Genomic DNA, 24,441 nt, shown 5'->3' with positions numbered 1-24,441 from the left:
CTGGAAATTCAATCTGAATTATTTTAAACCAAAGCTTATTATTGTTTGGGATGTATTCCCTATTTATCGCAATTAATAAAGGATAGATAGGCATCCTTTCTGAAAGACTACAAAGTGGCTGCAAACTGATCAAAACTTGGTGAAACCAGTTTGAAGATCACGTTAGTCACAAGGCTCAGGCCTGGTTGGCAAACTTCTAGGCTGCTGTGCAAGCACGGGCAAGGCACATATAAGCAGGAATAAAGAGAGCTGGCTCTGCTAGCTCTTCTTAGAGCTTTGTTTTACCACGAAGGAAAAATATTCTTAGGAAACGTGGTTCACCGTTCACACTAAAAACTTAATTTTGCTGCATATACTAACTTGAAAACATGAAAATAGTTTGAGCCCACAAGAGAATTATTCATTTATCATAGTATTGAGTAAAACCATAAACTACCTATCTTTTGTTTAAAGAACAGATAGAAAAGCTTGAATTTAATATTTATTTGGTGAATTTACATGTGAGGTCATTTACAAAAAAAAAAAAAAGATACAGACAGATGCAGCTTTCAGTGCAGTTTCAAATGTTTTTCAGAACAAGCAATAGTCCATGAGGATTTGGAATGATAGTATTGAATGGCACATGCTTCAATTTTCCTTCGTGTGTTTTTCTACCCAACCCCAAAGGGTAGGAAGGGAGAACAGAAGAAAATACCAGTGTTAATGTAAATACAGCCATGCAAATAAAAACTTCAAGTCAGAGGTTATTCAGAGATGTAGAACATTTCTGTATTCAGGGGTTATGATAGTTGGTACATAATTTAAAAATTAAAATGCAGAGTTCCTCCATTATCCAAGCCATCTTAAATTATGTTAAACTGTTCCCACTAAAAGCCTCCTCAGTATTTTCCAAACTCTGACTTTGGAAGGGGTCATTTCTCAGTTTCTAAAAAGATAGTATTTGTAGACAAAACCTTTTTGACATCACTAGTATACAGCACCCTCTTGGAGGGGCACAGTGCTCCTTTACTACCAAAAAATGTATAAACTCTAATTAGATTTCATTTCCTGAAATGTAACTGAAGGCTTGCTCTTTTACTATACTCAGACTTAAATAAACCTCTCCCAACCCCAAATATCTCCGAGACAGCCTTGAGAACACAACCTTTCTCCCACCAGAAAAATCCCACATATAAACAAAAGGATGATCTATAAAAGTGACAATTGGAAAAACAAAACCCAAAGTGATTTCTAAGTAAAAAAGGTAAAGATAAAAATCTGTCAATATTCCTAAGACCTAGAAATGGGCAGTCAGGCCCTCGAGACCAAGGTTAGCTCAAAACTAAAAAGCATTTCCACATTTCTTCAGCACCTTTGAAAATACTGGTTTAATATTCTTTAAGCACACGTAGCCATAGTTAAAGCACTAAACTTATTACCTCAGGAAGTACTATGCTTCTGGCTCCAAGAGTTCTATCCTTTTGGAACCTTTAATCACATTTTCTTCACTACAAATTTTAAGCTAAGTAAACACTGCCACACATCACACTTCATCTTTATACATACAAACAGCCTGAATTTTCTTTCAAAAATACACTATTTTAATAGTGTACCTAATACAGAAAATAGCCACAGGCAATTATAAACCCATTTTATTTCATCTTACCTCTTGCCTGGTTTGCTCTCCCATTAATTTTCAGTCTTCCAGCATATACACCAGAGTATTTTGCTTCTGTGTGATTTACTGTATGAAAGCCAGCTGCGGTGGACTTTTAAGAACAACATACATTATCCACTGGAGTTGAACGGGGCCAAAAGGCTTAAGTTCCACTGAATCTAACCTTCTGCAGGCATGCTGACAGCGGTTTACAGGGTCTGTTTTGCTGCCTTCAAAACAAAATCCCCACGTACGTTTTGTTTTCTAAAAAAAAAAACTAAAAGGGATTAATTGAATCTAAAAGAAACCTGTTTTACAGCACTTACTATGTTAATTTAAAAGCCAACATGCTGTAAAATACTCATATATTACACGCACACCCACACACACCCACAAAATCATCCAGAATGTAACCCACCCCCCAACTCCCAAAAAAAAAAAAAAAAAAAAGCCAAATCAACAAATCAAAGTTTTTATTTGCATGGCCAATTATCATCTGTACTCTGCAACTTTAATATCCCTTAACAGGTTCTAAGCTTTTGTTGCACAGGGAATAAAAGCTGCAACACTGCAAACTTCCTTCAACAGCCACTCCCACAACACCTAAACATGAAACATGTAACGAATGACAACAGCACAAACAGAAACACTAAGTTCCACCATTCAACACAGTTCATGACAGTGTCTTTAGGGTTCAGTTGAAAAGGGAGTAAACTTCTAAAAAGAGGGTCATTCTTCTTTCTCCCTATTTTATAACGTTGGTGGCTTTAATCCATATTTCTTTGCAACTTCTGTCTGCGCATGGGCAGCATCGCAGAGTGAGTATAGATGAGCCATCTCCATTTCCGATTTGGCCAGGTTAATAGCTTTGTTGAACATGTCAATGGCTTTCTCCATATTTCCTCTAAAAGAACAATTTTAAATGTTTCACATCCGACAAGCATTTCGCAGAATACAATGAAGTTTCTGACCACCCAGTTTTAATTACTCTAATAAAATGCTTCTTTGTAAGAAACTAAATAGTGCCTAGCACATAGAAAGCACTCACTGAATATTAGCTACTATTAAATACTATGTGCTTACATTATACCATTTACACTCTTGGTTTACAGATAAGAACAGTGAGGCTAGAGAAAGTAAATGACCTATAAAATTATAATCCTGTCTGCTTCCTAAGTTCTGTGTATTTCTATACGACATCATAAGGCTCCTCTAGAAAGCAGGGACATACCTCAGAGAACACTAAAGGTATATTCAAGGGCTTTACCTTCACATCTTTGTGAACTCACCTTCTTACCACCATACCCTACCCCCATGCACCTCCACCCTGCTTACGCAGGTTCCCCCGAGTCCCCTGGCTCTCCTACCTACACATAATGCTCAGATTATTTATGGCATCTCTGCCTGACTCTAATCAAACCTTCACTGTTCTAAGGCCCAGTTCAAATACAACAGCCTTATCAAAAATATTTTCTCCTTCCATCCCCAGTGTTCCCACTGATATACTATCATTCTCTGCAAATTGGATGAATATATATTTGTTTCTACCATAGTCTTACTACATCCTTAACTGGACACTTCTCAATTCCCAGAATCTAGAATAATGCCAGGTAATTAGTTTCTGTTTCTTGAGTAAATGGATGAATATACTTGGCCAAAAAAGTATGCTTTACTTGACCTCTTACAGTCTAGATGTGGTTAAGGCTTTACATACTTACCAAGAACCAAGAGCTGTTTAAAAGTTGTCTTAAATTACCCAGCCATGGGTTGATGCATACATGCTTGTGCTCTTACAGTAAGTATTTGTAAAGTCCCTACCATATATATGCAGTTAAACTCTTAAGAATAGCAGACCTCTGGGGTGACTGCACTTAACCTCCTACCCACAATATATGGGTACAGGACAGACATTTAAAAAAAAAAAAAAAAAACTATTTTTAAGAGTTCATGTTTGGTTATTAGGTAGATAGTAGATTTTCTCAACTGTAGGATAAAGATCAATTTCATTGATTCATTTACATTTGTTTATAAGGCAGGATTTAGTTTGGACTTCTTAAAGTATAATTAATACAGCAAGAAAACCCATCAAAATGCATAAATCAAGGGCTCTTAACCCAGGGTCTATGATTAACTTTACAGCTTTCTTCAAAAAAAGATTAAGAACCAGTATCCCATCCTATCCTATTGTATGAATATTCACTTTAACAAACTAGCAAATAAATGTTTACATGTATTGTCACAAATGTCACCAGCCTATTCCACCCACTGTGGACCAGAGAGAGGACTCAGGAGTGGCTGAATGACCTGAGCTAAGACAATCTCAACTGATCCTGTTAGGAAATCAGTTACTTTGGCATCAGTGAAATGGGGCTAATATCCTATTTCTATTACTAGATCACTGTGTAACCTTGTTAACCACTTTGTGCATCAGTTTCTACACTCTCTGGTTAAGATCATATAATCCCTACCTTTATAAGGACAGGACTAAAGAGCTTTTGAAATAAAATTTGGAGAAACACCCAAATTTCAGTACTAGGCTCAGGTCCGTGCCAATACCACTAAGACAGCATACTACTAAATTCTATGGCATAAACAGCTGTCACCTGTTAATGGTGGCTCCCAGGTGCAACTCTGGATAAATATTTTTCACAAAACAAGTTATGAGCAGTAAGAGTTGCAAAAAATCTTAGCTAACTCCTTGATTTTTAAGAAAACTCAGGGGTTTTCTGAGTTTTTGGCTCAGAAAATTGAGGGATGATGTTTCCACGTGTCCAGTTACTTGGCTGGTTGCTTATTTGTAGCAGGATCTGGATCTTCCTGTATTCTGGCAAGAATTCTTATGCTGCACTGCACTGCCTAAGCACACTGAGGGTGTTTTCCTCCAATAGAAATAATATAGGTGAAAAGAGTAAATATTAGAGAAAGATCAAATTTTCTTTTCTATTGCATATACTCAAACAACTTTTAACTTTTGTAAATATGACTTCTAAAGTGAATAAATGAAATAAAGCAAATCAAAGTCATATAGTTTTTGAGGGAAGCTTCCTTCAAAATGCATGACATATTAAGAATTTAATGGATACTGACAACAACCTATCTATAATGAGAAGATAACTATCTATGGAGCTGCCTTAAATTTCTTAAGAACAGACTAAAGAGGTTACCTTTGCACTTCAATAGTTCCCATGGTTTCATATGCAAAATCACATTTATTATCAATTTCAATAGCCTTGCTGATGAGCTCCAAACCTCTATCCAGATCTTGCTTCCACTGAAGCTGAAGTAAACTGCAAATGCAACAAGGCAGTCAGATGTGACAGTGGTATAGTCTCAACAGGAATCTAAGTACATGACTCCATTTCTGCCCTCAATGAATTTACAAGGAAAAACAATCTAAAATAGTATATAATCAGCATTAATTTTTTCCTTCAACTTTATTATGAAAAAAGTGTCCAAAGGTGTAGACTTTATTACTAACTTACCTTGAAAAGCTATATTTTTTTACTTTGTATAAAGTTTTTTAAATTAAGATTTTATTTATTTATTCATGAGAGACACAAAGAGAAGAGGAGAGAGAGGCAGAGACAGAGACACAGGCAGAGGGAGAAGCAGGCTCCATGCAGGGAGCCCGATGTGGGACTCGGTCCCGGGTCTCCAGGATCAAGGCCCTGGGTTGAAGGCAGCAGCGCTAAACCGCTGAGCCACCCGGGCTGCCCCGTATAAAGCTTTTTAAAAATGTAATTCAAATTCACATAAGAACTGGAAAAACTTATTTTGATACAGAGAACATCTGACAGGATGTTCAGAACTGAAATCTTTAAGGTTAAAAAAGTACATTTACCAATTGCTGTATAAGAATGAAACATAAAATTTCTAAAAATTAATAATGAAGCATCTACAGCATTAAGAAATTTGTCAGTTAACTCACTGATACTATCAGTCCCCTCCACTTCCTTTCTTAATGACCAGAAGAAATCCATCTTATTACATCGAAGAAATAGTTTCTTACAGAAACAAAGAGAACCATAAATATACATACCCTTTATGAACATATGTTGTGGCATTATCCGGTTCCAAATCAATACATTTATCATACATATCATCAGCTTTACCAAACTGTTGTTGATCTGTTAATGCCTATGTGAGGAGATACTTGTTATATTAAGGTAACTGTCAACCTAAGCAATTAAAAGTATATTGTTCACTAATTAAAATTTATCCATTCATTACCAAGTTAAATGTTACAACTTATTTTTTTTATAAAGCACTGTTGTAAATATGAAATCTTAACTGTTCTTTCTTTTTGCCAAGCGGTTACATACAATAGCCAATGATCTGGTACAGTGTAGACTAAAGAAAGCCCCACTCCTGGTGCCAATTCAAATATCAGATTCTCACAAGTATACTCATGTCACTTGTCATTTATTCATAACTTACCATAAGGGACTTACTATAAAAAGAACACTCATTTGGAAGAAAATATTCAGTTAAGCGTTAAATCAGAGTCCTTCCTTAGAAATGTCGATAAAAGAAAAAGCAGCTACAGTCAACTATTTTGGGGCAAATCCCATGGCAGAAATGGAAGGCTTTGTTGTACGGATACCAGTTCACACTGAGACTTGGCTAGTATCTATCTAAACTCAAGCTTGAGAGAGTAAAAAAGTTACACTATATCTAATTTTTGTGTGTATAAAGTAACATTATTTCATGAAGTTACTTCTTTTTTAAAATTTTATTTATTCATGAGCGACACAGAGAGAGGCAGAGACAGAAACAGAGGCAGAGGGAGAAGCAGGCTCCCTGCGGGGAGCTGATGTGGGACTGGATCCCAGGACCCCAAGATCATGCCCTGAGCCAAAGACAGATGCTCAGCCACTGAGCTACCCAGGCATCCCTCCTGAAGTAAAAATTAAAAGAAGGGCCAAAGGATAGAAATTTTAGACTAGTAAAGTTAGTGCTATTCTGAAGGCAGCATTGTGACAGGGAGAAATGCAATTAAAAAAGCGCTCAAGACAATGTCCCTAGTATTCGTTTCTTTAAAAGCTATGCAATGGCCTTTACTCTTTTAACTGCTTACAGAAATCTCTGCCTAAAACCCTTCTGAATTTCATTTTAGTGATGAGAATGGTGCTGTCACTTTCTGGTTTGTTTCTAATCAAATATAAGGCACAAACCCCGGCATACTTATTCAATAAAAATGCCATAGTTCTAATGTGTTTGTCCTATTTTAATTTCTATAGTCTACAAGATTTTATATCCTACATGCTTTCACAGTTAAATAATGTATAGCCAGCAACTAGTGTTTCATTTTTTTTTATTACCATCCTATCTAGAAATTCCATAAACAAAGAGGTAAGATCATTTCAAACTTAATTTAAAGAATTTCTGGGTTGTACTTCATACCCTAAGATCTCAGTTCTTACCAATGCAGTGATATTAGGACTTTTTTTTTTTTAAGATTTTTTTATTTTTTTTTATTTTTTTTTTTAAGATTTTATTTTTGAGAGAGAGAAAGCATGAGCAGGGGGAAGAGGCAAAGGGAAGTCTTTAAAAGGACTGGAAACTGGGGGAGCTGGCTGGCTGGCTGCGTCAGTGGAGCATGCAACTCTTGATTTTGGGGTTGTGAGTTCGAGCCCTATGTTAGGCATAGAGATTACTTAAAATAGAAATCTTTAAGGAGTGTCTGAGTGGACCAGTCAGCTGAACGTCTGACTCTTGACTTTGGCTCCGGTCATGATCTCGGTTTGTGAGATCAAGCCCTGCAGTGGGATCCACTGGTTATGGAGCCTGCTTAAGATTCTCTCTCCCCTTTTCCTTCTGGTCTGCCCCCACCTTTAAAAGATAACTTAAAAAAATAAAAAGACCACCAACTGAAACTATGAAAAATCACATTTACCTGAGCATATAGTGCATAGCCTTCAGCACACCTTGGAAATTTCTTTATGACCTCTTCAAAACCTTTCATAGCTGCTTGGATTTGTGAAGAGTTGTTTCCAGTATATGCCTGGCGATACTGTTTAAAAAAATCAAAACAGGTATGTCAAATCAAGAATTCAAACTCATGGAATTTAACATGTTACGAAAGTCACACAAAATCACATAAATGTTTCCAGAAAAAGCAGGTGATTTGCTAATCTAATTTGCTGCATCTAAAACGGTTCCAAGGAAGTATCTCCGGAGCAGGGATCCATGGGCTATCTACAACTATGATTTCATTGCCATTATACAATTTCAAGATGTTCAATAATCTAGAAGGCATACTAACTTGTAAGAAGTTAACTTTGCATATAAATGGGGGAGTTTTAAATCTGATATAATTTATTTTCACTTTACTAAAGGTGCTATAAAGCTTCATCTAATAACATTTTCCATCCATAATATAAATATGCTTGTGACCAATTTCTTTAAATCTTTTAGGATTCAGGCTACAGAGTTAACTGGAAGTACTGCATTTCACTAGAAATGGACTTGTTTTACCTGATTTTAGCTTTGTGTTTCTGAATATTCATAAGAGACCAGTTATGCAGTATGATTAAAAAATTATTTCCTCAAAATGCTTTTGTTTTTTGTGCTAGTTTATGACAGAAAAGTAAGGAGAACAGTACTGTTTAGAGGAGCAGGAAATCAGGGACAAACACCTATCAAGATGAACTCAAAACATCCAGAGGAGTACAGGAACAGTACCTCATTTAGCAAATACACTTCTAGTTCCCTCAACTTTCACGTTTTTCTCTTATAGTTTCCCTTTGGAGGAAAAAGAGATGATGGTTTTGTAGCCAATGAGATACTTATTTTTGGTATCAATGGGAAATAAAAATGTTTAGGAAAACACAAAGGAGAACCTACCAAGGCAAAACATTTCTGAGCTTGTGCCAGAGCGGACTCAGGTCTTAATCTAATACATTCATCAAAATCTGCCACTGCTTCTTCAACTTGATCGAGTAATATTTTCAGCTAAAGAAAAATCACAGATACACATAATTAAAAATAACAGGTGCACCAGTTAAGTACACAGTGGCTCCTAACACGGTTTAGCATAATGCTATGCATGTAATAATTATTCAATATAGACTTACCTTCTATAAACACTGAACTAGAGAATCCTATCATTTTAAGAACGATTCTAAAAACTATCACCCAGTTTTTTCAAAAGTACCATTAGAAACCCACCATTTTTATATTGCAGTCTTTATATTGCACTCTTATGCAAGAAACCTGTTTTCCTAGAAACCGGAACATCTCTGTGCTTTAAAATTTCAAAGCAGATCAGATATCAGTAATTACCTTTCAAATGCAATCTTAAGGATCAAAATGTCAAGAATTTTAAGAGGTTATCTCAACACTTCAGCCTTCAGACAGAAATATTAGGTAAAATCTCTTCCATCATAAAGAACTTCAGCTTTTCTGTTACATGGATAGCCTGGAAGCCATCCATGTTGAACAGATTATAAAGCCATGTGCTCCCCAGATGAGGCTGAAGCAGGGAATGGTTATCGACACTACATATCTTTACTAAAAAACAAATATGCATATTATAAAACTCCATTCAGAAGCGATTGGGGGGGGGGGTACTATTTGGATAGTCTAGGACAAAATTTTCTTATAGCAAGAAGCCCACAGAAATCATCCTGTTGATTCTAGCATTAACTCAAAATGTTGAATCAATGTTTCAATGTCATTGAAAACCTAGAAGCCAGAAACACCTGAGAAACAAACTTGAACTGGCAGGCCAACATTTGTAGCCTCCTCTCTTTTTTTAATAAACAAATATCAAAATTCAAAGAACAAATATTTAAGATGGGACTAAATAAATGCCAACCCAAACACTAAAATACTGTGATATTTTATTCACAGCTATCAGAAGTGATACAAGGAAACTTCTGACCACATTCTCAAAAATGGTATCAAATTCCTCAATCCAAAGGTCAGAACTCCTGATAAGAAAATAAACTTTACCTGTCCTCGGTGGTGATAAACATCTGCATTCTGAGGATCAATGTCAGCAGCCATGTTAAAATCCTGAGTAGACAGCAAAGGCTGCTGCTGTTGCATGTACATGCTGCCTCTTTTGATTAGAGCATTTGCTCGAAGCTACATAACCAAAATGAGAAAAGGTTCATCATTACCATAATACAGTTTTTAAAATTAACAGCTTAATGAAGTTTGATTCACACACCAACGGCTCATCCTTTAGAAGTTTGTAAGTCAGTCATTTTTAATATATTCACAGAGCTGTGCAACCATCACCACTAATTCCAAACATTTCCATCACCCTCAAAAGAAACCTCATACACATTAGCAGTCATTCCCCATTTCCTCCCAAATCCCCAGCCCCTGGAAACTATCAACCTACTTTTTATTTCTACGGATTTATATGATCTGAACATTTCACATAAATGGAATTGTACATTATATGTATGGCCTTTTTGTGTCTAGCTTCCTTCATTTAACATAAGGTTCATCTATGTTATAGCATGTGCCAATATTTCATTCTTTTCTATGGCTGAATAATATTTCTTTTTCTTTAAAAGATTTTATTTATTTATTCCTAGAGACACAGAGAAAGAGAGGGGGGCAGAGGCACAGGCAGAGGGAGAAGCAGACTCCATGCAGGGAGCCTGACATGGGACTCGATCCAGGGTCCCTAGGATCACACCCCGGGCTGTAGGCAGCACTAAACCGCTGCGCCACCAGGGCTGCCCTGAATAATATTTCATTGTACAGATATACCATAACTTAGCTGTTCACCAGTTGATGAACATTTGAGTTGCTCCCATTTTTAGCTATTATGAATACTCGTATTAAGTTTTTGTGTTGATATATACACATATATATACATTTTAGAGTATGGGTATATACTTTAGAGCGGAACTGCTGGATTATATGGGTAACTCAATATATTTAACTTTTTTTTTTTTTTTAATATATTTAACTTTTTGAAGAACTCCCAAATTAATTTCTAAAGAGACTTTACCATTTTACATTTCTACCAGCAATATGTGACAGCTCCAATTTCTCCATATTCTCACCGATACTTTTAACTGTCCATCTTTATGATTATAGCCATCTTGGTGGGTATAAAGTGATACCTCATTGTGATTTTGGTTTTCATTTCCCTATGACTACTGATGCTGAGCATCTTTTCATGTTCTTATTGGCCATTTATATATATTCTTTGGAGAGAGGCTATTCAGTCTTTCACCTATTTTTAATTTGGGTTCTATTACTGAGTTCTTTATATATTTTGGATATAAGCAGCTTATCAAATATATAATTTGTGAACTGAACATTATCTCCCATTCTGGGGAGTGTTTTCTCTTTCTTGATGGTGTCCTTTTAATTACAAACATTTTTAGTTTTGATTATTCTATTGTTGCCACATCTAAGGAATCACTGTCTAATCCAAGGTAAGGAAGATTTCCTCCTATCTTTTCTTCCACGAGTTTATAGTCTGAACTCTTAGATTTAGGTCTCTCATCCATTTTGAGTTAATTTTTTGTACAGAGCACAGGATAGTCATCATTACTACTTGCCATTAAAAACAAAAATTCATGGTCATGAAAGCAAGAAATAGGTTTCTTCTCCAAAAAACTTTTTTGATGCAAAAGTACATGTAAATTTTCTTTTAATGAAACTAATAAGAATGCCCTCACAATTATAAAACAGAACATATTTGTAATCAGTAGGAATTAAAACTAAAGATCCTTTTTTTTTTTTTTTTTTTTTAAGATTTTATTTATTCATGAGACACAAGAGACAGATAGAGGCAGAGACACAGGCAGAGGGAGAAGCAGGTTCCATGCAGGGAGCCTGACATGGGACTGGATCCCGGGTCTCCAGGATCACGCCCTGGGCTGAAGGTGGGGCTAAACCGCTGAGCCACCTGGGCTGCCCTGAAGATCCTATTATTAAAGTTATCTTCAATTTGAAAATCTCATTTTTGAAAGGAACTTTTAACAAGTACTTAGTTGTAACTCCTTTTGTTTATAAGAAGATAGTGTGTTAACAAAATCTTAGGCCTTGAAAACAACTTTTATATTCCATAACATACATGAATGATTCATTTGGACTTTAAAAAAGTCAGAATTCACTTACTCAGTGAGGAAACACTACAGAGGTGTTAACAAACTAGTAAGGAATTTAGTTTTAATTGGTAGCTAAGCTCTGTCTTGTTAGAAAACTCATATAATTCCACAGATCTCCCTAAATCTTAATTATGAGAGTAATTATGCACACATGAGAACACCTGGAATATAAAAAGCCGTTTCAACACTACTGTAAAAACTTTCAGTATATTTCAGTATATCTCTATATATTTTTAGAACGTTTTTAAATTCATGTAACAAAATTTTTCAGATTAATGTGTTTATTTTATTAAATGCATTTTATAATCTTGTACTTCCTACTGCATGTTATTTACAGTACTACCTATAGCATTGCTATATCACCCTTACCCCTATAGTCTAGTACAGTAGGCAATGGCTATAAAATGAAGCTGAAGTTACCAGATGCCATAGAAAAAAGAAAAAAAAACTCCTTTCCTTGCTAAAGATAAATATCATTGATATTTATGTTTCACTTTCACTATACCAAATCATCATCACATGTAGTTACTTCCAAAATAAAAACAGACTTTTGGAAAATGGCTGAAATGTGAAAAATTCAGCAAAACCTGTAAAAGCCCCATTATTTTTTTTTTCACATTTTTAACACACATTTTTAAATGTACCTTCACATTAGCTTCTTTCAAACTGATGACTTTATCTAAATCTGGTTTGGCCGCATTGGCATTGCCAATAAGCAGGTAGAAGGTGGCTCGTAGTAATAATGCTTCTGCCATGTATTTGCCTTGAGCATCTATCTCTTTTGAGCATTCACTTATTATTTTATCATAGTTTTCTTCTTCCATATACTGTTTGGCCCTTAAATATCCAGAACTGAAAATAAAAGTGAACATAGGAAATTATTTACTAAGAAAGGATCAAATACTGAAACTTGCCACGTTCAGTATGCTACAGTTCAGCAACTGGTCACTTCCCCTTAACATCCCAGTGTAGGGCTGGAATGAGGCAGTGCAGAGAGGGAGAACAGTAGGATTTCTGATGTGCACTGGAATTTTTCTCCATGTCTTGGAAAGTTTAAAAAAGTAACAGCAGAGTCAACAATAGAAACCTAGAGTTACTGCCCAGGCTTTGATGTTTATATATATTAAAAGATGAACTAATGACTGATTGATCTGCAGACAAGGATCGGTCTTATTCACCTTCATACGTGTGGCACACTGATGTCACTCAACAGTTACTTTAGGACTAATAGAATGAAGAAATAAGAGATATAAGTTTAGGTCACAAAAGCCAAGGGAAGAGACATGACCCAATCTGTGCTTGGTGGAGAACACTCTATGTTGTCAAAAACGCACTGTATAGGAGCAGACTGGAGGCAGAAAATTATTTCAAGGGCTGTCATCCAGAAGTTGTGTTGTTTCACCTAAAAAAACAGACCTAGAAAGAATAGGTGGAAATCTCAAAGAAGCAAATTTAAAGGAAGATTCTTCTATTAAAAGTAGGACATTTAAAAAACACACACCCTTTCCTGTGTTTTAAAATACAGTGACTGCAACATCATTTTTTAAAATTTATATTCGATATATATAATACATTAGTCTCATGTAGTGTTCAGTAATTGTTCAGTTGTGTGTAACACTCAGTGCTCATCACATCCTGTGCCCTCCTTAATGCCCATCACCCAATTACCCTGGCTCCCCACCCCCACCCCCTCCAGCAGCCCTGTTTGTTTCCTACAGTTGAGTCTCTCATGGTTTTTCTGCCTCTCCAATGACTTTCCATTCAGTTTTCCTCTTCCCCTATGATCCTCTGTGCAGTTTCCTATATTCCACGTATGAGTGAAACCATACGATAATTGTCTTTCTGATGGACCTATTTCACTCAGCATAATACCCCCTAGTTCCATCCACATTGATGCAAATAGTAAGTATTCATCCTTTCTCATGGCTAATATTCCATTGTGTGTGTGTGTGTGTGTGTGTGTGTGTGTGTGTATCCTGATGGATAGTTCAGCTCTTTCCACAGTTTGGCTATTGTGGACACTGCTGCTATGAACACTGGGGTGCAGGTGCCCCTTCAGATCACTACATTTCTATCTTTAGGGTAAACACCTACTAGTGCAATTGCTGGGTCATAGGGTAGCTCTATTTTTAGAGCTGTTTTCCATACTGTTTTCCAGAGTGGCTGCACCAGCCTGCATTCCCACCAACAGTGTAAAAGGGTTCCCTTTTCTCTGCATCCTTGCCAACATCTGTTGTTTCCTGTCTTGTTAATTTTAGCCATTCTGACTGGTGTGAGATGGTATCTCATTGTGATTTTGATTTGTACTTCCCTGATGCCAAGTGATGTTGGGCATTTTTTCACGTATCTGTTGGCCATGTGTATGTCTTCTTTGGAGAAGTGTCTGTTCATGTCTTCTGCCCATTTCTTGTTTTGTACTATTTGTTTTTTGGGTGTTGAGTTTGATAACTTCTTTAAAGATCTTGGATACTAGCCCTTTATCTGATATAAAAGGCAAGGATCTTCTCCCATTCTGTAGGTTACCTTTAATTTTGCTGACTGTTTCCTTTACTGTGCAGAAGCTTTTTATCTTGATGAAGTCCCAATAGTTCATTATTGCTTTTGTTTCCCTTGCCTTTAGAGATGTTTCTAGCAAGAAGTTGCTACGGCTGAGGTTGAAGAGGTTGCTGCCTGTGTTCTCCTCTAGGATTTTGATGGATTTGTCTCACATTTAGGTCTTTCAACCATTTTGAATTTATCTTTGTGTACAGTGTAAGAAAATGGCCCAGTTTCATTCTTCTACAAGTGGCTGTCCATTTCCCAGCACCATTATTTGAAGAGACCTTTTTCCATTGGATATTCTTTCATTTTCTGTCAAGATTAGTTGACCATAGAGTTGAGGGTCCATTTCTGGGTTCTCTATTCTGTTCCACTGACCTATTTGTCTGTTTTTGTGCCAGTACCATACCGCTTTCTAACTTGCCTTGAAGTCAGGCATTGTGAGACCACCAGCATCTTTTTCAACATTCCTCTGGCTATTTAGGGTCTTCTCCAGTTCCATACAGATTTTAGGAATATTTGTTCCAGGTCTGTGAAAATGTTGATGGTATTTTAATAGGGATTACACTGAATTTGTAGATTGCTCTGGGTAGAACAGACATTATAATGATATTTATTCTTCCAATCCATGAGCATGGAATGTTTTCCATTTCTCTGTGTCTTCCTCAATTTCTTTCCTAAGTATTCTGTAGTTTTTAAGAATACAGATCCTTTACCTCTTTGGGTAGGTTTATTCCTAGGTGTCTTACAGTTTTTGGTGCAACTTTAAATGGATTGACTCCTTAATTCCTCTTTCTTCTGTCTCATTGTTAGTGTATAGAAATGCAACGGATTGTTGTACATCAATTTTTATATGCTGCCATGTTGTGAAATTCCTGTATGAGTTCTACCAATTTTGGCGTTCTAATCTACTGGGTTTCCACATAAAGTATCATGTCATCTAAGATGGTAACTTTTATTGAGAATGCTTGTAGAGGAATTTTTTTTTGACCTGAAAAGGAAATTAATACTAGCTGACCTCAAAGGGGTCTTACAAATATAAGGCTCCATAAGTTCAAGTACACTTTCTCATTTCATTTGTTATATATCCTGAGTAGAGAAAATTGGCAAGTAACTTAAGCAAGATTAGCCAAAATCGTATAAACTCTCTTAATTTATCCTATAATTACATTCTAATACTCCCTGCACTTTAGCTTCATTGTAGTTTTTCTAGCAAGGACTATCCTTAACCTGAAGAGGAAATTATTGGCATTGTCTTAAACATTTACTTCTCAACTACAATTTTCTGAAAAGACTTTGTATCAACTAACTAAAATTTGAGTATCTCAGTAAAATTATGCATAGTATCTTCCCTTGAATGGTGGCCAACAACAGATGAAAAATTAGGAGATACAGATCAAAAGCAATGTTTCTTCAAACTTTCCAATATGCTATAGATGCTTTGCTACAGGAACAATATTCTATTTTTTCAGAACTCATTAAAAATGTCATGTTGCTAAATAATATTGTACCTTCTCTTAGAATAGCTAGCCTTTACAGCAAAACACAATATTGATAAATATAAATGGATAAATATAATGGATAATGGATGACTTATATACTACATCACATCACTTGATCTCCAGTTGTTAACATAGCATCTTGTACTTTGGTTTCAATTTTCTATAAAAGCAAACACAAGAAGCCCAAAGAATGGCTAGGCAAGCAGAAAACAAAAACTTTGAAGAACATCACTCTTCAGGGTACTCCTAAGCACCTCACAGTTTATAAACCTCCCTGCACTAAAACATCTGGCTGTTGAGCTACATGATAATTTTCAAGTTAGTGCCCCTATTCCAACAGTCAACCACTTGACTCAGTGGGAATCCTCTTGAGAATATCGTGTAGAACTATGTAGATATTATGCTTGATATACTTACTTTTCTTTAACTTCTGAAGCTTCTCCTTCTTTGTCTTTATCTTCATCAGACTTCTCTCCTTTAAGCATGGGCTGAGAAATTATATCGTCCGTGAAAGAACTGAAGTAAGATTTGATAAACTGTGGAGATGGCATCAGAGGTTCACGATTCTGAAATTTAATCATGTTTAAATATGTCCAAATGAGAAAACACTGACCAAAGAAGTGGGTACATTTGTACAACACTGAGGATGACTGCTGTAAAAATTGGAATCTCATTCTCAAATAACTGAAGAATATTGGGCTCCAAACCACAAGACAAGAGACAGTGAAATAGTAAAGCTACCCATCCCAGCTGTTCAAAGCAGGTTTTAAATGACACCTCCCTAGGGCTCTTGGATGGTGCAGTCAGCTAGATGTCTGACTCTTGATTTCAGCCTAGGTCATGATCTCAGGGTCATGAGACAGAGCCCTGAGTTGGGGCTGAGCATGGATGGAGTCTGCTTAAGATATCTCCTTCTCCCTCTGTGCCCCTCCCCTGACAAACAGATATGTGTGGTCTCTCTCAGATAAGTAAAAATTAAATGATAATTCTATCCAAAGATATTAAAATCAAACCTAGCACTACTCACGAAAAGCTAAAGGTGAAATGTGGAACACAGGAGGCAAATCATTGCTGAGTTATTTAAAAATTATCTCCTTCTAGCACACCTGGTTGACTAAGTCAGTATAGCATGCAACTCTTAGTCCTAGAGTTTTAAGTTCGAGTCCCACATTGGGTGCAGAGATTGCTTAAAAACCAAATCTTAAAAATAAAAATGTAATAAAAAAATAAAGATGCTCTTCCTCTGGTCTCTGTCCTAGAAGATCAGCATCTTAATTAACCACTCAAGACCACATCTTACGCAGGTGCTGTAATGTTAAGTCTACTTACCACGGGGTTTCATGTGAAGATCTCCATTACAGTAAACGCCATTGAAAGTCCGAGTGAAATCACACTTCTCGTTTAAATTACTACTTTTTGGCATGGCAACCTGATTCATTGTTATAGAAGTATTTTATTTCTCCTTTTAGTCTGATTAGGATACAGTTTTAAAAAGGGTAGAGGGAATAACATAGCTTTAAGGCTCTTATCATATAATCTGGATCCTTTATCTTAAAAATTCAACACAAAGATTTTAAATTGAAATATGGTATTTTAAACTGTATGCATAACAAATACCATTTCTGTTATTTTGGTAGATTTAATGCCTTTGTACTTGAGGAGGAAAAAAAAAAAAGGAATTTGGCTTTGTAAGTAAATGACCTAATCTAGGATAAATGAGATTGGGAAAGAATAAAAACAGGAAATCTAAGGGAAAACCTGTATTTTTGTGGAAGAGATTAAATGTTTTAATCTAGGATTATATAAATTAATAGTTTAAATCAAATGGTCACTTCAAGTGAAAAGTATGCTTAACTTCAGTATTTCACTAAAGACTGCCATAGGAATATACAGTGGTAATCATTTGCCACTTTAAATAGCAGTTACTGAAGGCTGAGTAAATCATTAATGTCTTTTAGCTTACTATTTCAGTTTGGAAAAGGCACCTCTCTACCCACTATACAGAATTACAAATTTAAAATGAAAACAATATAAGTAATGGACTTAAGTATCAAAGGAACAAGATACAAATTCTAGCTCTGCCACTTATTAGCCATGTAACCTTGTACACATCATTGTCAGTTTTCTCATCTCGGAAATGGTAATAACAATACTTGCCTTATTTATCTTACAGGGTTGTTGTAAAAATAAAAACAATAATGTGAAAAATATCTAGAGATTTTGTGCCACAAAGGTGGCATACAAACAGATTAAAAAATGTAAGTAGAGGGGCACAGCTGGGAGAGTGATCTTGGGATTGTGAGTTTGAGCCCTATGATGAGTGTAGAGATTACTTAAATAACTTAAATATATATATACATGTAAATGGAAACTGATTTGGAAACTATGTAAATGTGGGTTATCTTATTTTCTTACCTTAAGTCCAGCCAATATAATCAGTCAACAGTAATATTATATAAATATACACAAGGAAGCTAGGCTCTCTCAAGGTTGTGAGACTATTACGTGGTATTTACAGTGTTTTAAGGATCCCCAGTTCTAGGAAATGCTCAAGGGAAAAGGGTTCCAGAGTTTAAAGACATGAGAACAACTACAGCTATATTCCTCTTGGTGGAGATTCAGAATATATCCTAGCACATTAAAGTCCTGCAGAGAAGAAATATTCACTGTTTAACTCAGTGAATATTCAGGAGGGCAAAAGTAAAAACACGTCAGCTTATTAAAATCAATTTAAGAGAAAAGTTATTCTTAAAGAAAAAAGGAGCAATTGCCTCAATATTACTGAAGTTTAGCAGAAGATCTCCAGTGATATTTAGCCTGTGTGGTACTCCCATGACACTCTACTTCTATCCTTCCATAACACTTCACCCTATTATGCCTTTTACACTGATTAAGGATTTCTCAGTAAATTGTTAATTCTGTAAGGACAAGGGCCATATCTATCTACCCTTCTAAAATCCTCACCATGGAGTTTTATTTAATGAATGTTTCTTGAATTAAGTCATCTGTTATAGACTGCATAAAACCAGTGTCAATTTATGTAGTATTGCTTTAAAAACTTTAATGATATAGACAAGAGTTGGCAAACTTTTCCAGTAAAAGACCAGTAATAAGTATTTTAGGCTTTGCAGGCCCTATAGTCGTCACAACCACTCCACTCTGCTGTCTTAGCTTAAAAGCAGCCAAAAACAGTATCTCAGTGCTGTGTTCCAATAAAACATTATTTATACAAACAGGTGGCAGACTGGATGTGGCCATAGGCCTTGTTTGGTGACCCCTAATGTAGATGAATTCTTTCAGTATTCTCCAGATACCATATTGGAGATAGTCTACATTCTTATTTTGAAAAGATAAGACACACAAGCCCAAGATCACAGGAAAAGGAATATAATCCAGATCTAATTTCAGTTGTTACCATTACTATCACATCCAAGTTTAAGCAGTGTAAATTAAAAATGACCCTTAGTAATGTAAAGTCCCTCTATTGATCAACTCAGATTTACCTTGTATTTTTCTTTGGCTTTCTCTTTTCCAAGAAGTTTAAGAACTTTATCAGCTAACAGCATGCTTTGTTGATTTTGGAACCCTTCTAGTATACACACAGCAGTGACATCTAGAAATGATGGAAAAGATAAAAGTGTAACATTATCACAAAGACGATCAGCAGCATCAAATGGGCACAATGTTACCATCGAAAGCCAAACCAAATTGACAGCCTGATGTAGCTATCAATTTCATTTCCAATAAATTGAATCTGTTCAACACCTTAGTTTTATAAGCTCTATAATCAAATTCAAAGCTCAGGAATTCATTCCATTTCTTTGGTTATTCGCTTTCCTCACCTGTGAAATCCAAGGGACTATACTGCATGGTTTGTGATGTTTCTCACCACTCTCACATTCTACAAAGTAAATAAACAAGGAATCCAGGAAGATTCTCTTCTGGCCAGTACCTAAAGGCCAAATCAATGAAATGTGGCTCTCTCATGTCTGATTCTTTTTATAGGCCTCAGAGTTATTCCTTGTGTCCAAAGCCATCTGGCCACAGAGCTCTCAATTAAATCTGCTGCAAAATACCATTTTCATCTGGTTATGCCACAGCTCAAGATAAATTGGTTTCAAATTTAAAAGGTCAGTGGTTCCCTAAACTCTCAACCTTTCAGAGTACTCAAACACTGGCTGTTCCCACTCTTTCTGAATTCAGTTGCTCAAAATTCTAAATCCTTGCTCCTCCAAACAAGTCCGTCTGCTGGATGTTCCCCTGAACCTGGTAATGCCAATGTCAATGTCTTTTTCCCCATCCCATTCCTCCTAAGATTCACTTAACCTCTTTTCTACTAATTGGTAACTGTTAGTAACTTCAACGTTGGCTCAAAAGTCAGAATCCTCTTTTACAAAGCAACCATCCTTCCACCCACCACCAAGGCACACGACACCACAAAACTCAAATTTTTCTAAAATGTTCTCTAAATCACCCTCACTTGGTAATCTAGACTTTAAAAATAAAATGGCTTTTTCCTTTTAAATGATGTTATTTTAAAAATTATTTATGGCAAAATCTGATTATTGATGCTTTTAAAGCAGATTTAGCCTGTAGGAATTACACTTTGGTTTAGCTCCATATCACCTACAAAAATGTACTTTAAAAGCCAGTGGCCAATATTCTAACTGAAGTTTTGGAAGCAAATATGGCCAATTAGAGGCCACAGAATAATATTTATAGTATTTACTGAGAATGAAAAATTGACTTGATGCTTTGTACTGACTGCATAATTTCCAATCAGGTATAAAATCATGTTTCCTTTAATGATTCATTTCAAAACTGTTTCATAGTTATATAGGATAATCACTAAAAATATACAGAATTTTAGCAACACTATCACTTGCTAACACCTATTTTCTGATTTCTTAATCACGGAATTACACTGAGGCTCATTAACTGCCAAGTTAAAAATGTATAGTATGTAAACTTCAAATCTTAGTACTAAATTTAATTCCATAATTGAGAAGGAATAATACTCAAGTATCAGGCAATCTCAATTTAAACTAGAAAACAAATTCTCAGTTGGGAAAGAATCTAACCTTTAAATACAAGTGATTTCTCTACTCACGAGCAGAGTTTCATATAAATTTACCAATGACTACAAAGCCTTTAGTAATTTTCATTATGTAAACACAAAAATACCCTCACCTTCTAAACATTCCTTCTTATTGTCTAGCTTCTCGTGGGCTTTTGCACGTCTAAAGAGAGCTTTCACATATTTGGGATTAAGTTCAACAGCCTTTGTACAATCTTGTGCCACCTCTTTCCATTTTTGCTGTAATTAAAAGTATTAAAAAAAAAGTCACACTAAAGGAAGCACCGTTCAAGAGAAATCAGTTTTGGGAACTTAACAGGCTGAGTATTAAAGGGTTCCACAACACACAGAAATATTCCCAATACATAAAGAGAGTTAGTATCCACAATATTTATAACAGCTCATATAAATACCTGTAATAAAGAAAAGCAACCTGATTTTCAAAAACAGGCCAAAGACCTACTTAGGCCATCTTTCTACCACCAAATCTATAAACCTACCTGCATCTCTGTGCTTATGTCATCTCCTTCCTGCTGTCAGAATTAAGGAAGTGCCTCTCTTCATCAAAGGCTACCCCTCCACCACCTGTGATCTGGATCCATAGTGTCCCCACTTCAAGGACGTCACTGTTTAGCTATTTCTCCTCTGCATCAATCTACATCTCTACTGAAGAAGCATTCCCATGAGCATAAAAACACTCGCTCTAGAACTTTCCATCTTTTAAAAATCCTCCTTTGATTCCATAATTCCCTGCAGCTACTACCCCATTTCTCAGCTCCTCTCTATTGCCAAACCTTCAAAGAATAGCCACTCTACTTGATTTGTGCCTACCTCAATATGCTCCTTTCCCAATTTCCTTTGCTAAATTCTTCCCTTCTACCTGAGTTCTGCAAGTGGAACTCTCAAGGCCTCATTTCTTCTCTCCCTAGGCAATTACATCTATTGTCTTGCCATTATATAAAATCTAAAATTAGAGGACTCCTAAATATGTCTCTTTAGCCCAAACCACTCTTCTAAAATAGAGACATTTCTTAATTCAACTTCTACTTAGCTGTCTCACTCCTTCTCCACTGTACTATTACTAACATTCCTGCTTTTCTTTACCTTTCACATCCAATACAACAGCAAGTTATTGGTCTCAACTTTCATGTTTCACCTAGGCTACTACAACATCATTCTTATTTGGTCTCCCTGTCTCCACTCTTGCCTCCACTCTATATTCTTGATAGAACCTGAAAGCAATTTTAGAGGATGTTCCTGCCCTACTTAAAACCCTTAAATATTTCCTATTACACTCAGAATTAAATCCAAACCTCTTAACTTTGCAAGGTTTTTTCTCATCTGCCCTCTGCTACCTCTCCAGTTGAATCTCTTTATACCAGGATCCTTTATAATTCTTTAATAACACCAAACTCTTTCCTGCCTCAGAGCAATTACACATATGGTTTCCTCTATTTGTAACACTATCTTCTCCAGTTTTATGCATCTACCCCATCTCCAGTCATTCCTATATTACAGATCAGGTTAATTCTTTAAAGCATTTATGAAAATGTCATTGAGTAGTTCGTTGTTTGGTTCTCCTTGAGCTCTATGCATAATTGTTTGCTTTTATAAACCCAGCTTCTACCACCGTAACCTTCCATATAGGAGACAGTCTATAAAATTTGGTTGAACAAATAAGTGTGGAGAACAATTGCCCAATAACCACAGAAAAGGATGGTCAACTTTAGCAACATCTCAAAAAGTGTAAATTAAAACAATGACAGTATTTTTCTCCTACCAGAATGGCAAGTATTATTAAGACGTAATATAGTCCGGGAGAACGATGGAAAACAAGCATGTTCATAAAGTACTGATGGGAGTAGGTATTGATGCTGTCTCTCTATATTCCATTTCTAGAATTTTATCCTCCCAAAAGTATGCAAAAAAAATACTTACGAAAATATTTACTCAAACACTGAATGCAATAGGTAAACTAGGAAACAATCCAAATGTTCATCAATAGAAAGATGTTCTTCAGTATACAACCATACAACACCTACTACATATAGCATTTCAGAAAGAATGAAACAAACGTGCTAAGAAAAACTACACAAGTCGTAGTGGCAACTGAAAGAATATGTTGCAAACAATATATGTAATAAGTTTGGTCTTTCCTCTCCCACATATGCTACTATTAACATATATGGAGACAAAAAGTTGAAAAAATTGACTCAAACTGTTGAAAAGGATGGGTCACCAGAAACTGTCGTTTCCTATACTAATTTTACAAAATCTGTAAATATAACTTTGGGTTATATTTGTATCCAGCAAAACTAAGCTCTGTTCTTAAAAATGTTATATAATTAAAGGATATGAAAACAAAAAGCCTGTAATTTCAAAATAACTCAATTTATTAGATATTGGTATTAACTGAAACATTATGCAAATAAAACAAAAAGAAAAACCTAAGATACATACCAACTGTTCAAAGGCAGCAGCTCTGTTTTGATAAAATGTGGAAAGGTCAGCGTTCTTCTCTATAGGGCACAAACTGATCGCCTCAGTATAGCACTGAATAGCTTGTTCATATTTTCCTGCTTTAAAATATTTGTTGCCTTTGTTCTTGGCTGCTTGGGCTCTATCAAGAGAGTTCTAAAATGAGAGGAAATAACACTTACCAATACTCAAGAATAGATTCAGATCAGTGATTAAACAGTGATAAGCTGACAGGAGAAAAATGGGGAGGCAGTATGGCGGTTTACAGTGTAAGCTGCTTCATATACATACTTCAAGGGATAAAGTCTCAGGAGGACTGCTTAGCCAAAGGTTTATGTATCTTTTTTTCTTAATACAAGTTTTTATTTAAAATTTGGTTAGTTAACATACAGAGCAATTAGTTTTTGGAGTAGAATTCAGTAATTCCCCACTTACATACAACACTCAGCGCTCCTCACAAGTGCCCTCCTTAATATCCATCACCCATCTAGCCCGTCACCCTCCACCCACGTCCCTCTATCAACTGTGTTTTTTCTCCATTGTTAAGAGTCTCTACGGCTTGTTTCCTTCTCTTTTCTTCTTTCCCCCCTTCCCATATGTTTTTATTTTTTCCTTAAATTCCATAAGATTTATGTATTTTTAATTAAAAAAAAAAAACTGCTACAGTACTTTCAATTTAAAAATCCACTTTCCTGCCATTCCTGCCAGCAAGAGTTGTGACAGCTAATTTTTGCCAGTCTAATGGGTTCTCAATCAGGTGATCTCTGGAGAGGACACATTTAACAATGTCTGGAAACATTTCTGATAGTCACAACTGCAGGAGGTAGGGGTGAGTAGCTGCTGTTGTTACCTAATGAATAGACACCAGGGATGCTGCTCAACATTCTGCAATGCACAGGACAGTTTATCAACACAAAGAACTATCAAATCCAAAATGTCAATAGTGTCCAGTTCATTGAAAAACCATGACAGAAAGTAATATTCCAGTATTATTTTAATTTGCATTTTCCTCATTATTAATAAATCTGAAAATCTCATGTTTACTAACCATGTGGTTTTCTTATTCTGAAAACCATTTATTCATATGTGTTACTATTTTTGTTAGGCTGTCAACAGTATAGAATA

At 35.8% G+C, this 24,441-nt stretch overlaps 1 protein-coding gene across 3 annotated transcripts in view; it reads right to left on the bottom strand.

Annotated features, from left to right (window-relative positions):
- Window positions 1-468: 468 nt before the first annotated feature.
- Window positions 469-24,441, bottom strand: part of TOMM70 (translocase of outer mitochondrial membrane 70) — a 34,530-nt gene continuing 10,557 nt past the window's right edge. For 2 of the 3 annotated variants that reach the window (XM_072811713.1, XM_072811714.1), the window contains exons 2-12: window positions 23,299-23,472; window positions 20,952-21,078; window positions 19,265-19,374; window positions 16,179-16,327; window positions 12,366-12,573; window positions 9,593-9,727; window positions 8,483-8,590; window positions 7,533-7,649; window positions 5,676-5,773; window positions 4,801-4,923; window positions 469-2,540 (exon numbers count right to left, since the gene is read on the bottom strand). In XM_072811713.1, coding sequence (XP_072667814.1) covers window positions 2,387-2,540; window positions 4,801-4,923; window positions 5,676-5,773; window positions 7,533-7,649; window positions 8,483-8,590; window positions 9,593-9,727; window positions 12,366-12,573; window positions 16,179-16,327; window positions 19,265-19,374; window positions 20,952-21,078; window positions 23,299-23,472 — 1,503 coding nt within the window. In that variant the 3' untranslated portion in view covers window positions 469-2,386. The remainder of the gene's footprint in view (window positions 2,541-4,800; window positions 4,924-5,675; window positions 5,774-7,532; window positions 7,650-8,482; window positions 8,591-9,592; window positions 9,728-12,365; window positions 12,574-16,178; window positions 16,328-19,264; window positions 19,375-20,951; window positions 21,079-23,298; window positions 23,473-24,441) is intronic. The other variant, XR_012024256.1, reaches the window with a different exon arrangement.

This window comes from Canis lupus, chromosome 35 (genome assembly GCF_048164855.1).
Source record: "Canis lupus baileyi chromosome 35, mCanLup2.hap1, whole genome shotgun sequence".
Taxonomy (NCBI): domain Eukaryota; kingdom Metazoa; phylum Chordata; class Mammalia; order Carnivora; family Canidae; genus Canis; species Canis lupus.
The sequence above is the reverse complement of the archived record's forward strand: the minus strand, read 5'-3'. Positions and strand labels throughout refer to the sequence as shown.